The sequence below is a fragment of the Polypterus senegalus genome, chromosome 11 (assembly GCF_016835505.1).
Source record: "Polypterus senegalus isolate Bchr_013 chromosome 11, ASM1683550v1, whole genome shotgun sequence".
Taxonomy (NCBI): Eukaryota; Metazoa; Chordata; class Cladistia; order Polypteriformes; family Polypteridae; genus Polypterus; species Polypterus senegalus.
In genome coordinates this window covers 6,354,965-6,367,846 of record NC_053164.1, presented here as the reverse complement: position 1 = coordinate 6,367,846, position 12,882 = coordinate 6,354,965, and the positions used below count along the sequence as shown (strand labels likewise).

At 40.7% G+C, this 12,882-nt stretch overlaps 1 protein-coding gene across 5 annotated transcripts in view; it reads left to right on the top strand.

The window, feature by feature from the left end:
* LOC120538647 (leucine-rich repeat and fibronectin type III domain-containing protein 1-like protein) overlaps positions 1 to 12,882 on the top strand; it is a 561,847-nt gene that overhangs the window by 448,643 nt on the left and 100,322 nt on the right. For all 5 annotated transcript variants that reach the window (XR_005635489.1, XR_005635490.1, XR_005635492.1 and 2 more), the window contains exon 4: positions 4,700 to 5,343. Coding sequence is in view for 1 of the 5 variants with exons in the window: in XM_039768031.1 (XP_039623965.1) it covers positions 4,700 to 5,343 (644 nt within the window). In the remaining 4 variants the exon portion in view is untranslated. The remainder of the gene's footprint in view (positions 1 to 4,699; positions 5,344 to 12,882) is intronic.

Below are 12,882 nucleotides of genomic sequence, written 5' to 3'. Positions count from 1 at the left end.
GTTGGGGTGCAAGCTGGCCAACCTGTATAATCAATTAAAGAAAAATGAATTAAAACACAGCATCTCTGCTGATGTTGAGTTCAAAACAGAACTGTCCCAAGATGGTGGAATTTCTGGTTTCGGACCCTTCTGACAGGAAGTGACAGGTCCAGGTGGACGGACACCGGAAGTGACATCAGAGGTGTTCTAGCCCTCAACCAACTGGCCTGCAGAAGAAGGAAGATAGAAAGACATTAGGACATAGCGCCAAACCCTGGAGTAGTGGTAGAACTGCAGTCACTTGAGCTCTCCAGCTGTCCCCTATGCACACGTTGGTGACAGGGTGTAGCGGTCCGGTGCCGCAAAGATTCACACCGTTGATGAGACTATGATTTATTTTTTTGGTGGAGTTTCCAGGGATGCACCCAGCTTTGGCCCAACCCGTACACACTCACAAGCAGAGACCCAAAACCAATGAAAGAATAAATATTATATTCAGTAAAATCCCAATACACAACATCAACAATCAGACAAACCTCCCCTTTCCCCATACTGCGATACAGTTGTAACACAACAATGAACCACAACAATAAACACTCACAACAACGTCCTTATACAGTCCAATACAGAAAAGAGGATAAAATGGTTTCATGTGAAGGTGACAATCCCGAGAACAGCTTCCGGTGAAACACGCCTGCTGGTAGTCTTGAGTGTCGAGGGGTGAGCTATGCAGGAGTGTTCCTTCTGAAGATACACAACAATGAATCTACCACTATACACACGACAGGCAGGCACGAGACAGTCCATTCATCCTAACGGGAAACGTTCCAGGGTACAATTGACTTTTCAGACGACACGTTGGACAGGATACACAAAAACTCCGATCTCTCATTGCTCCACCAGGCTCCCCTTTCCAACTTTCCCGCTGGCATCTTTCATCCCTAGCAGCTCTTGCTTCCGTTTCAGTCATCCTATGCGGGTAATCCCCTTTGGGATGCTGGGAAATGGAGTTCTTCCATTGGTAGTGTTGCTACAAGGGTATACATTACTATGTCGCTGGCCTGAAAACCAGACTCCAGGGTTCAACAGATTAGAACATTAGAACACTCTAGACGAGAGCAGGCCATTCAGCCCAACAAAGCTTGCCAGTCCTATCCACTTATTTCCTCCAAGAAAACATCAAGTCAAGTTTTGAAAGTCCCTAACATCTTACTGTCTGCCACACTACTTGGTCAATTATTCCAAGTGTCTATCGTTCTTTGTGTAAAGAAAAACTTCCTAATGTTTGTGTGAAATTTACTCTTAACAAGTTTCCAACTGTGTTCCCGTGTTCTTGATGAGCTCATTTTAAAATACAAGTCTCGATCCACTGGACTAATTCCCTTCATAATTTTAAACACTTCAATCATGTCACCTCTTAATCTTCTTTTGCTTAAACTGTATAGGCTCAGCTCTTTTAATCTTTCCTCATAAATCATTCCCTGTAGCCCTGGAATCAGCCTGGTCACTCTTCTCTGGGCCTTTTCTAGCACTGTTATGTCCTTTTTGTAGCCTGGAGACCAAAACTGCACACAGGACTCCAGATGAGGCCTCACCAGTGTGTTATTGATCAGAACCTCCTGTGACTTGTACTCCACACATCAAGGCGCTATATAACCTGACATTCTGATAGCCTTCTTAATGGCTTCTGAACACTGTCTGGAAGTTGATAGCGTAGAGTCCACTATGACTCCTAAATCCTTCTCATGAGGTGTTGTTTTTCCGATCTCCCATTGTGTATTCAAACCTAACATTTTTACTTCCTATGTGTAATACTTTACATTTACTGACATTAAATTTTATCTGCTGCAAATCTGCCCAAGCCTGTATGCTATCCAAGTCCTTCTGTAATGATATAACAGATTCCAAATTATCTGCTAATCCACCTCTCTTGGTATCATCTGCAAACTTAACCAGCTTGCTAATTATTTCCTATCTAAATCATTTAGATATATTAAAAATAGCAGCAGCTCCAGCACTGACCCCTGCTGGTCACCACTCTTAACATCGGCCAGTTCAGATGAGGTTCCTCGCACCATAACTCTCTGCTTCCTGTGTCTGAGTCAATTCTGCACCCATCTAAAAACATCACCCTGAACTACCACTTTTTTTAGTTTGATGCCCACATCTCATGTGGCATCTTATCAAATGCTTTCTGAAAGTCCAGATAAATAATCTCATCTGCTCCACTTTGATCTTATCCTTTTGTTGCCTCCTCATAGAATTCCAGCATGTTAGTAAAACACGCCCTCCCTCTTCTGACCCCATGCTGACTGTTCCTAATAACTCCTGTCCTTGCCAGGTGTTGCTCAATCTTATCCTTAATAATTCCTTCCATTAATTTTCCTGTGATGGATGTTAAGCTTACTGACTTATAGTTGCTTGGATCTGCCCTGTCACCCTTTTTATATAACGGGATATTTGCCATTTTCCAGTCATTTCGGAATCTCTGCAGTGCACAGTGACTTCCTAAAACCATGTGTTAAGGGTTTATATCTGTACTCACTTGCCTCCTTAAGAACACAAGGATAAATATTATCTGGTCCTGGTGATTTCTTTGATTTCAGTCTATTTAATCTGAGCAGAACTTCTCCCCCTACAATTTCCAAATCCCTCAGTACCTCCTTAGTCCCTGTTACCTCTAGGAGGTTATCCACTTATTCACTTGTAAACACATCAGAAAAATGTAAGTTTAGGGCATCCGTTGTTTCATTGTCTTTATCTTTTAATCCCCTTTACTATTCCTGATGCACTTGACCTCCTCCTTGACTGTTCTTTTACTACTAAAATACTAAAAGAATTTCTTAAGGTCTTCTTTCGCTTTATCTGCTATATTCCTCTCCAACTGTCTTTTAGCCTCCCTGATTTCCTTCTTAATGGTTGCCCTCATCTTCTCATAGGTCACCCTCATGTTTTAAAACTTAAATAGAATAAATGAATAGGATTCATAACGAGAATGTCGTCTCACATTCCTCGTGAAAATGAACTTCTCTATCATGGAGTTCCATTTACCTAAAGAAGTGTACAGTGGAACCTTGGATTGCGAGTAACTTGGTTTATGAGTGTTTTGCAAGATAAGTAAAAATTTTTAATAAATTTTGACTTCATAAATGAGCGAGGTCTTGCAATACGAGTAATACGTCTACGCTGTGTCTGCTGAGAGTCACGCGATCACAACTGAGCTGATGGTTCTTCTCTCTCTCGCTGCAGGATTGTGGGTAATCATCCGTCGGCATGCCTCACTCGTATAGTCAATATCTTTACGAGCGTATACTGTTTACTATAGCATTGTGAACACGTTTGTGTGCTGTAACATTTGAGTCCCTATCTTGCACCCCAAAACACGAAGCTGAGTATCAGTACTTTAGCGACACAAGCTTTATTCAGCTTGAAACAGGAACAGCGCGGATATTTATTGTAGCGGGATCTGCCACTAACTATACACAGACACAGCAGTCAGGCAGGATCACGTCCAGGTTAGTGGCCAAGTAATACTGTGCCCTGCGCATTTATAATGTTCCTTGTTCCTTGCTTTCACCCATCAATGGCAGGCGCTTATAGCATGTCCACGATCTTTTCGGATTCGCTTTTACTGTCAACTGCTACAGCGCTGGGAGCCTGCGGTTGCTTTGGAACGCTCTTCCACGTGTCATCCCATTGGGTGGAATCCCACAAGAGTTTAGAAACTCACTTACACCAGCCATGATTCTTTTCAAAGTTAAAGTGCAAGTTAAATTGTTTTATGTATTTTTACTTTATATTTTGTATTAATCATTTTTATATGAATAGTTTTGGGTTGTGGAATGAATCATCTGAGTTTCCATTACTTCTTATGGGGAAATTCGCTTTGATATACGAGTGCTTTGGATTGCGAGCACATTTCCAGAACTAATTATGCTTGCAACCTGAGGTTCCACAGTATACTGAATGGACGCCGGGTTCTGGTGCCTTCAATCTTTACAGTAAATAGCACTTGGAGTGGAGCAGGTAAGGTCACCTGGAATTATTCTGGAAGTGATATCATGGTCCATCATGGAACTCGACCTCTGTTCTGTTGGGAAGACAGAGGAGGTGGTCAGTGTTTGCTTTCACCCTGGTACTGCGTTTGGTTGTCTTACCTAAATAAAGCCATCAAAATGCTCCCCAAGTGCTCACATGTGGCAATAATTACAGTTATATATTTCATCTTTGTGTATAATTGTTTGGTATATCTCTTGTCTTTTGTGTTTCAGTCCTTGTTGATTATTTTCTTGGTTTCTTCTGACTTGATCTTTTGCATGGAATGAGTGAAATGATCACAACAGTACTGAAGTCTGTAAATTAAATTGTTCAACTTTAAGGACAGGGGACTTTCATTTACTGGCCTTTCAAGATTACCTTACACATGGCATATAAGAAACGTTACTACAAAATGTATTTTTCTTGCAGGTTCTCCATCTTGCAGGGAGAACTTGCGGGTTGGTGGCAGGATTGGTACTCCAGCCACTGTAAAAAAACTAACACCATTACATTCGAATTAGTGTGGTGCTCTAATAGCATGACTGCACTTGGGAGCTTACTTGGGATCCTGAGGTGGTTTGTCATGTGGTGGGTTTGGCAATACGTGATATCAATGCACTCTCCCAATCTCTCTCTCTCTCTATCAAACCAAATTCCCAAACCTGTTCCATTTTTTTTTCAGGATGATCCCTTCCTCCAGTCAAGATTTCCTGGTTAAGGACCTGATCTCAGGGCGTGAGTATGACCTCTGTGTTCTGGCTGTCTATGATGATGGGATCACCTCTCTGACTGCTACTAGGGTTGTGGGTTGTCTGCAGTTCACCACGGATCAAGAATATAGCCAGTGCCAGTCTATGCATAGCCAGTTCCTGGGAGGAACCATGATCATCATCATCGGAGGCATCATTGTTGCCTCTGTACTGGTCTTCATTATAATCCTAATGATCCGCTATAAAGTCTATAGCAACCAAGGGGAGCTGAGGAAGGCAAAAGTCAACAATGTTTGCTCACAGACTAATGGGAGTCAGTCAGGACAAGTGACCCGCTCTGCCTCTAAAGGGACAGAGAACCAAGAGGAGCAAATACAAGCTGCTACTGGAGGTGGTGCTAGTGGAGGAGGAACGGGGGCAAGTTCAAGTGCTGCCATGAAGGACCCTAATACTGTGGCGCTAGTCATGGAATGTGAAAGGGTGACACAGATATCAGAAATGACTGCAGAGGACATTTTGTCACCTCTGAAAAGACAAAAATCAAGGACTAGCTTTGATCTAACAAGGCGATCTTCTATGTCTTGTAAGGAAATGAAAAGCCCAGAAGGATCTGCAGGTAAGAACAAAATCTATCTATCTATCTATCTATCTATCTATCTATCTATCTATCTATCTATCTATCTATCTATCTATCTATCTATCTATCTATCTATCTATCTATCTATCTATCTATCTATCTATCTATCTATCACAGAATATGTCAGCCATATTAGATGAGGCGAACACTATTATCTTAATCATATTGACCAGATTAAATGAAAAAAAAAAAAATTGTTTGTTTTATGTGAAATATTTTCTTCATTTATTTTGTGAACGTTTTTTGTTTCATTCATGGAATTCACTTGTGTCAGCAAGTTGGTATCACAGCTTGTTACAAAGGAAGAGGTAAATTAAATGAATAAATCTCTAAGAAAACTTAATGAATATCTTGAGGCAAGAAAAGAACTGCCATGCCAATAATGAGTGTTCTGATACTTTGGAGCCCATCATACAGAGTGGGCTTTCTGTAACTCCAGGTAGTAGGTTGTAATGAATCAGGGTTTTAACATCTTTGTTTTATTTCTGGACTATTTGTTTATGTTGGTGTTAATACTTTTTCTTTTTATTGTGGCAGCAGCATGTTGTGTTTTCTGATTGCTGAAATTTTGTGACAGTCTTTGCATGGCCATGCCCAACGATTTATTTTGCTGCATATCCTGTCTTTAAAAAATGGTGGCAGTGGTGTCACTAGGTTGGCACACCATCGGTTTGATTGTTATTCAGACTCTGACTTTTAGTTTTTAATGAACAGATCTTTCCATCTCCTTCAGTATTTTGAACCCTACCTGCTTTATGACTTGAATGTTGTGTTCATTTATTTGCTTCTGTTCATCCCCATGTCATTTTGCTCTTATTAATTCAATTTGAATGCAATTTCTCTCAAGGTATTGTTAGAAAGGAAAAGGAAATTATAAATTTATGGAAATTATAAAGGTGTTGTGGAGCCATTTAATTTAATGGCAGGTGTTGTGCCAGAAAAAGCCAAAAAAAATACCAAAACAAAACAGAAAGAGCAGTGCCGGTGCAATGATGTGAGGAGGCATCGTCTTCAGTCTGATCCTGGGGCAGAAGAGGTGACACTTCCGAAGGATCAGCAAAAATGACATCAGCAAACTTCCAGCCTGCGGTCTTTGATCTGAGGACACAAGAGGGAAAGCTATGAGCGACAGCCCCAACCCATGAACCCATGGTGGAATTACAATTGGTGCAAAACCCCCCAACCAGATTCATAACCAGTGCCAACACCTGATAACACTGATCACATTTTATTAGCTGCTATTTTTTTTCCTCTTCTCTTATTCTATATTCAGAAAAGTGCCAGAGCATGATTTTTACATTTATACGACATTTAGGAATATGTCTGTTTTTGCTATAGATTTAAATGCTTATCTCTCTTTTCATTATATGTTGCCCTTTCTCTGTGCAGTTTGCTCCCTTTATTGTGTCTTAATAATGACAATTAAAAACGAGCAGAGCAGACATGCTGGCAAACAACACTGAATCATGAAAGGCTGCAACTACTTTAGTGTCAGCCCCACTAATTAGTAAAAGTAGAATGAAAATCAAGTTGAAAATGTTAAAAAGAAAGAAAAATAACTGCTTAGTACATTTTAATTTAATTTTAATATATATATATATATATATATATATATATATATATATATATATATATATATATATATATATACAGTATATATATATTAACCAAACCAAACCCAAGCTCAAATGTCAATCGAACGGGTGTTGCAGACTCAAATAAATCAAATGTATGTTTTTTATTATATTATAGTAATAATAATAGCAGCTCACTACTCAAAATTAGGAGTACCTGGACTCGAACCCGCAACCTAATGGTTATAAAGCAGTAGTTCTAACCTCTGCACCATCCAAGAAGACATTGAATTTTTGTCGATTGACATTTGAACTTGAGTTTTTAATTCATTGACAGCAACATGTAAATTGAATGATTTGTTTTCCTTTGGTTATATTATTGAATAAAAGCGCACGTGTTTATTTGATATTTGAACTAAAGTCTTCACACATTATACACTTCACGTCATTATTACTATAACATGGAAAAAGTTTCTGCTTTAAGTGCGTACTCAGCATTTCTTGCCTCTCATTTCCTGACATCCTATGCTTACACAGATCATTTTTAGAAGTGGAACACCACATGAAATGCATGTATTCTGGCTTGTCCCTGTGAAGTCGGTCTGGTCCTTTTATATTGTCCGACCCGGAAGTGCTTCTGCCCTTCTGCTTACGTAATCTGCCAGCACTTCTGAGTCAGGGGGAAACCTTATGCCCTATGGTTCTTCCACAGCACCCCTTTGCAGCACCCAACAGGGCTGAGATACAAACCTCCCAGTCCCATGGTGCCCTGTGGGACTCTGTAACCCAGGGGAGCTGCCACCTAGTGTTTTGGGGGAGACAGTGCCCTAAAGAAGGTACCTTCCACTTCTTGGGCATCCCGGCCAGGCTGGGCTGCCGGCCATCTCTTACACCTTATTAACAAGACTGTCAAGATATGTGAACAACTGGAGCATCATTTACTGTGATAGGTCCACTAGGGTGGGCATTTATGTGCATCACTTGTGTTTTGAGGCCTGTTTGCTTGGTAAAAGTGTTCAGTCTGTCAGTCTTCTCCTGCAAATGGTGTAACTTTGAGGAGAGGGCAGCAAAGTCAAGATCTTCAAGCTGGTATAATAGGGTCCATTGGATGCTTTTATATTTGTCAGCTGAATCAGCGAGGTAATATAAGTTTAATATGGAGTCGACACCCCTCTCTGTAGTTACAGTACTCTGCACTTTTCTGACAAGGTTTTCCATAACAGTTTAGAGTGTTTCTGTTAGAAGTTGTGGCCATTTCAACCAAAAGACCATTTGTGAAGTAAGGTTTTCATCCGAAGGTTTGTAGTCAGGGCTTTCTTCATGCTGCTCAAGTTTGTCCATGACTTTATGGACTTTATGCTCAGGGCAAAGTCATGCTGGAATAGAAAAGGACCATCCACAATTGTCTTTGTATGCTGCAGCATTAACAGTACCCTTCAATGGAACCAAGGGGCTTAACCCAAAACTCTGAAAAACAGTCCCAGGCCATTAACCTTCCTCCACCAAGCTTGACAGTAGGCACTATACTGCCCAGAAGGTAGCGTTGTCCTGGCATCCTCTAAGCCCAGATTTGTCTATCAGACATAGAGATAGTGAGGTGTACGATTGCCGGGAGCCCGGGATTCCTGGACATTTTTCATTCTCGCATTCCCGGGAATGAAACTGCTGTAATTCCCGGGAAACTGGGAATGACCAAGCTTGCATATATAGCATGTAAAAGTGTAAAAATCAATCAAGAAATAACAAAGTTATAGTTGAAAACAATTAAGAGGCACGTTTTTTTGGCCCACGGTGTAGTGTGTTGCAGATTAATTCAGTCAACCAGCAGCAGTCGTCAGTCTCCCGGCACCGAGTAAGACTGAGCACAGTGGACTGGGAAGAGTCTGCACTCTACAGCTCACGAATGCCGGGACAGGGCAGACTTCATTGACATCTGCCAGACAACAGCTTTGATCAGCAACTTGAAATTGCAATGCGGCAGTCTGTTGCATCTGCATTATCTGTGCCAAGAAACTTGCTATCACAGAATGATGACAAGAGACTGGTTGCACCAGTAAAAGCTGAAATGGTGGTGTTTCAGAGTAACGGCAAACACAGGCGTTGTTTAGAACAAGTGTATCCGTATCTGATCAGGTAGACTGCGTTGCATTAAAAAAAATTTTTTAAACGTTAGTCTATCATATATCCTCCCTATGGCATTTGCCACTTGATTGACATACAGGGCGGCCAGTCTTCGATCTCTTTTCTTCTAACACTCTGGTCATCCCACATGCACCCATACAATCAGATTGTGATTCAGACTACAAATGCCATGAATGTAATTACCCTGATCTACATGTTGTCAAATAAATGAACCACATGCAGTGGCGCAACATAAAGGGCAAAACACGTGTTGCGTGCTCATTGCATTATTTGACAGTAAAACTATGCTATATATATATATATATATATATATATATATATATATATATATATATATATATATATATATATATATATATATATATATATATATATATATATACACACTCACCTAAAGGATTTTCAGGAACGCCATACTAATACGGTGTTTGACTCCCTTTCGCCTTCAAAACTGCCTTAATTCTACGTGGCATTGATTCAACAAGGTGCTGAAAGCATTCTTTAGAAATGTTGGCCCATATTGATAGGATAGCATTTTGCAGTTGATGGAGTTTTGTGGGATGCACATCCAGGGCACGAAGCTCCCGTTCCACCACATCCCAAAGATGCTCTATTGGGTTGAGATCTGGTGACTGTGGGGGCCATTTTAGTACAGTGAACTCATTGTCATGTTCAAGAAACCAATTTGAAATGATTCAAGCTTTGTGACATGGTGCATTATCCTGTTGGAAGTAGCCATCAGAGGATGGGTAAATTAGAACATGGTGGTCATGAAGGGATGGACATGGTCAGAAACAATGCTCAGGTAGCCTGTGGCATTTAAACGATGCCCAGTTTGCAATAAGGGGCCTAAAGTGTGCCAAGAAAACATCCCCCACACCATTACACCAACACCACCAGCCTACACAGTGGTAACAAGGCATGATGGATCCATGTTCTCATTCTGTTTACCCCAAATTCTGACTCTACCATTTGAATGTCTCAACAGAAATCGAGACTCATCAGACATCAGGCAACATTTTTCCAGTCTTCAACTGTCCAATTTTGGTGAGCTTGTGCAAATTGTAGCCTCTTTTTCCTATTTGTAGTGGAGATGAGTGGTACCCGGTGGGGTCTTCTGCTGTACTGGATGTTTTTCCACAAATTTTCACACCATTCTTTGTAAACCCTAGAAATGGTTGTCCTCTGACCTGAAAATCCCAGTAACTGAGCAGATTGTGAAATACTCAGACCGCCCGTAACTGGCACCAACAACCATGCCACGCTCAAAATTGCTTAAATCACCTTTCTTTCCGATTCTGACATTCAGTTTGGAGTTCAGGAGATTGTCTTGACCAGGACCACACCCCTAAATGCAGTGAAGTAACTGCCATGTGATTGGTTGATTAGATAATTGCATTAATAAGAAATTGAACAGGTGTTCCTAATAATCCTTTAGGTGAGTTTATATATATATATATATATATATATATATATATATATATATATATATATATATATTATATATATATATATATATATATAAAATTTTTAATATAGGTAGACCTGGTCATTTCAAAAGTAACTCGCAAGCCGAAAAAGTGTGGGCACTCCTGAACTAGATACATGTACTTATATGACAGCATGAACTGCTTGTAGATAAGGTTAGCCTTTTATTGGTGTCAACATATTGCAGTAGTTTTATTAAAAATAAGTGCCAGTCGTTCTAAAACCATTCACATGTGAGATGCCCGTGCACTGTGTCATCCACGGGAGCCCGGAATTCCCGGGAATGACATGCAGGATTCCCAAATTCCCGGGAATGGATTCCCTAGTGAGGTGTGATTCGTCACTCCAGAGAACACACTATCACTGCTCCAGAGTCTCAGAATGAAGAGCTTCTTGACTGAAAAACCACCTTAGTTCCAAAATTCACATCTTCAAGAAGATCTTTAATTTTAAAAATTTTCCTAGTTGACAGCCAACATTTTCACAAGTCCATTTCTGGCCCAATTTATTTCTTAGGTTGAGCTATCATTAGTAGGGCAGGGTGGTCTATTTTCTTGACACCCTAAATCGACTTTGGAGGAGGAGTAGTAGGAGGGTGGAGGTTGTCCAGGAAGAACTGGTCGAAGGACAGGAACCAACCCTGTTGAGTTGGAAGACATTTGTCAGGCATAACAACAGTGAATAGGTCAGATAATAGCTGTAAGATCTCTAAGGGTTTACTTTGTGATCTGGAAGAGTCAGGTGAATCCACATGGGTTGGTAGCAGGGCTTAATGCAGCTATTTTACATCTCTAGAGCACCACCCTTTCAATTGTAACTTGACTATTGTGGAGTTCTTCCTGTCTCCATGCGGATTTCCTACCAATAAGAATTTAGAAGCAGACCATATTATTATCTCCTTTTGGGGAAAATGGATTTCCATACCTTACAGACAGAGTGGTGGCTCTGAAGGTTTGAATCCCGTTAAATGGCAGAAGTGACTCTACTTTGTCAGGCCCTTAACCTGTAATTGCTTTGAACTGGGTATGACGTTAATCTGCATCCAACACTGCAAGCAGGTCCTCTAACTTGCAGGGAAACCCTAGGGGTTGGTCGCAGGATTGGCACTCCAGCCACTGTAAAAAACCTCACACACTTCAGTGTGGTGTTGAGGTGTCAACCGCTGCCCTCAGATCTCAATCCTGATGGTTCATCATGTGGTGGGTGCAGAAACGTGCTGTAATCAGCGCATGCTCCCATCCTCTCTGTCCCTCTCATACCTTACAGAGATGCTCAATAGAAATGTTACAAACAAGAGGAGATCATTCAGTCAGCCCATGAAGCTCATTTGTTTAGCTAATGGCTAAGCTGTCCCAATATCTCACCTCATTCAGATTCTTCTTAAAAGTTGTTGAGGTTTCTGCCTCATCTCCATGTTTCGGTAGTTTGTTACAGAGTCCCACAACTGCTCCCTTAATTTCCAGCATATCTAGCTGTGCCATCATCCAATAGCTCATGGTAACTTCTGCATGGCCCTCTACGAGATATGAACAGCAACAAAAGACCTCCTCATGTTCATTGATGTAAGGCTTTACATCTTCCTTCCATTAGACAAAGCGACTGCTTATCATTAATATGCAGATCATACATAAATGAGATATGAGAGTCCCAAAAACTCCCAACGAAATATCCTGGAAAGAATCCTACATCGAAGATCATCTCAAACTCCCTGAATTGCCACCTAAGAACTAAGTGCATTATTAAGACTGTAATAGGAGAGAGAGCAAAGTTAGTAAGGATGACACAAAACACTGCAAAACAGAAATACAAAGCTTGTTTTTAAGCAAATTCAGGCAGCCTGCATTACACAGGCTATGCAAAAATTCCTTTCAGCGGCCCTCGCCAAGGCAAAAGATTTATTCAGGATGAAGGGAATTCAGAGTTTGTCAAGAAGATCAAAGGAATTCAATTACATCACAGCGTTTTTCAGACCTTCTTAATTCAGGGTTAAGGAGAGTGAAGCCTATCATGGAAGCACTGGGAATACAACAGAAAGTAGATGCATAAGATCTGTCTGTGGGTTTGTTAGTCTGAATGATGTGTTCTCATCAAAATTGTTCTGATGTTTGAATTTGCTGAAGTCTTGTCAGATTGTTCGGCTACCACACTCTTCCCCTTTGATCACAGTGCAGAGTTTACATGAAAAGTTTTTTTGAAATAGCAAGTCCATAACTGACAGTGCAACAAAATCGCTCAGTCAGTGTTTCATAGAGCTTCACCCCATACAGGGAATGACGAGTGATGTTAGCACCAGGAATGTGTAAAGTGTTAAAGA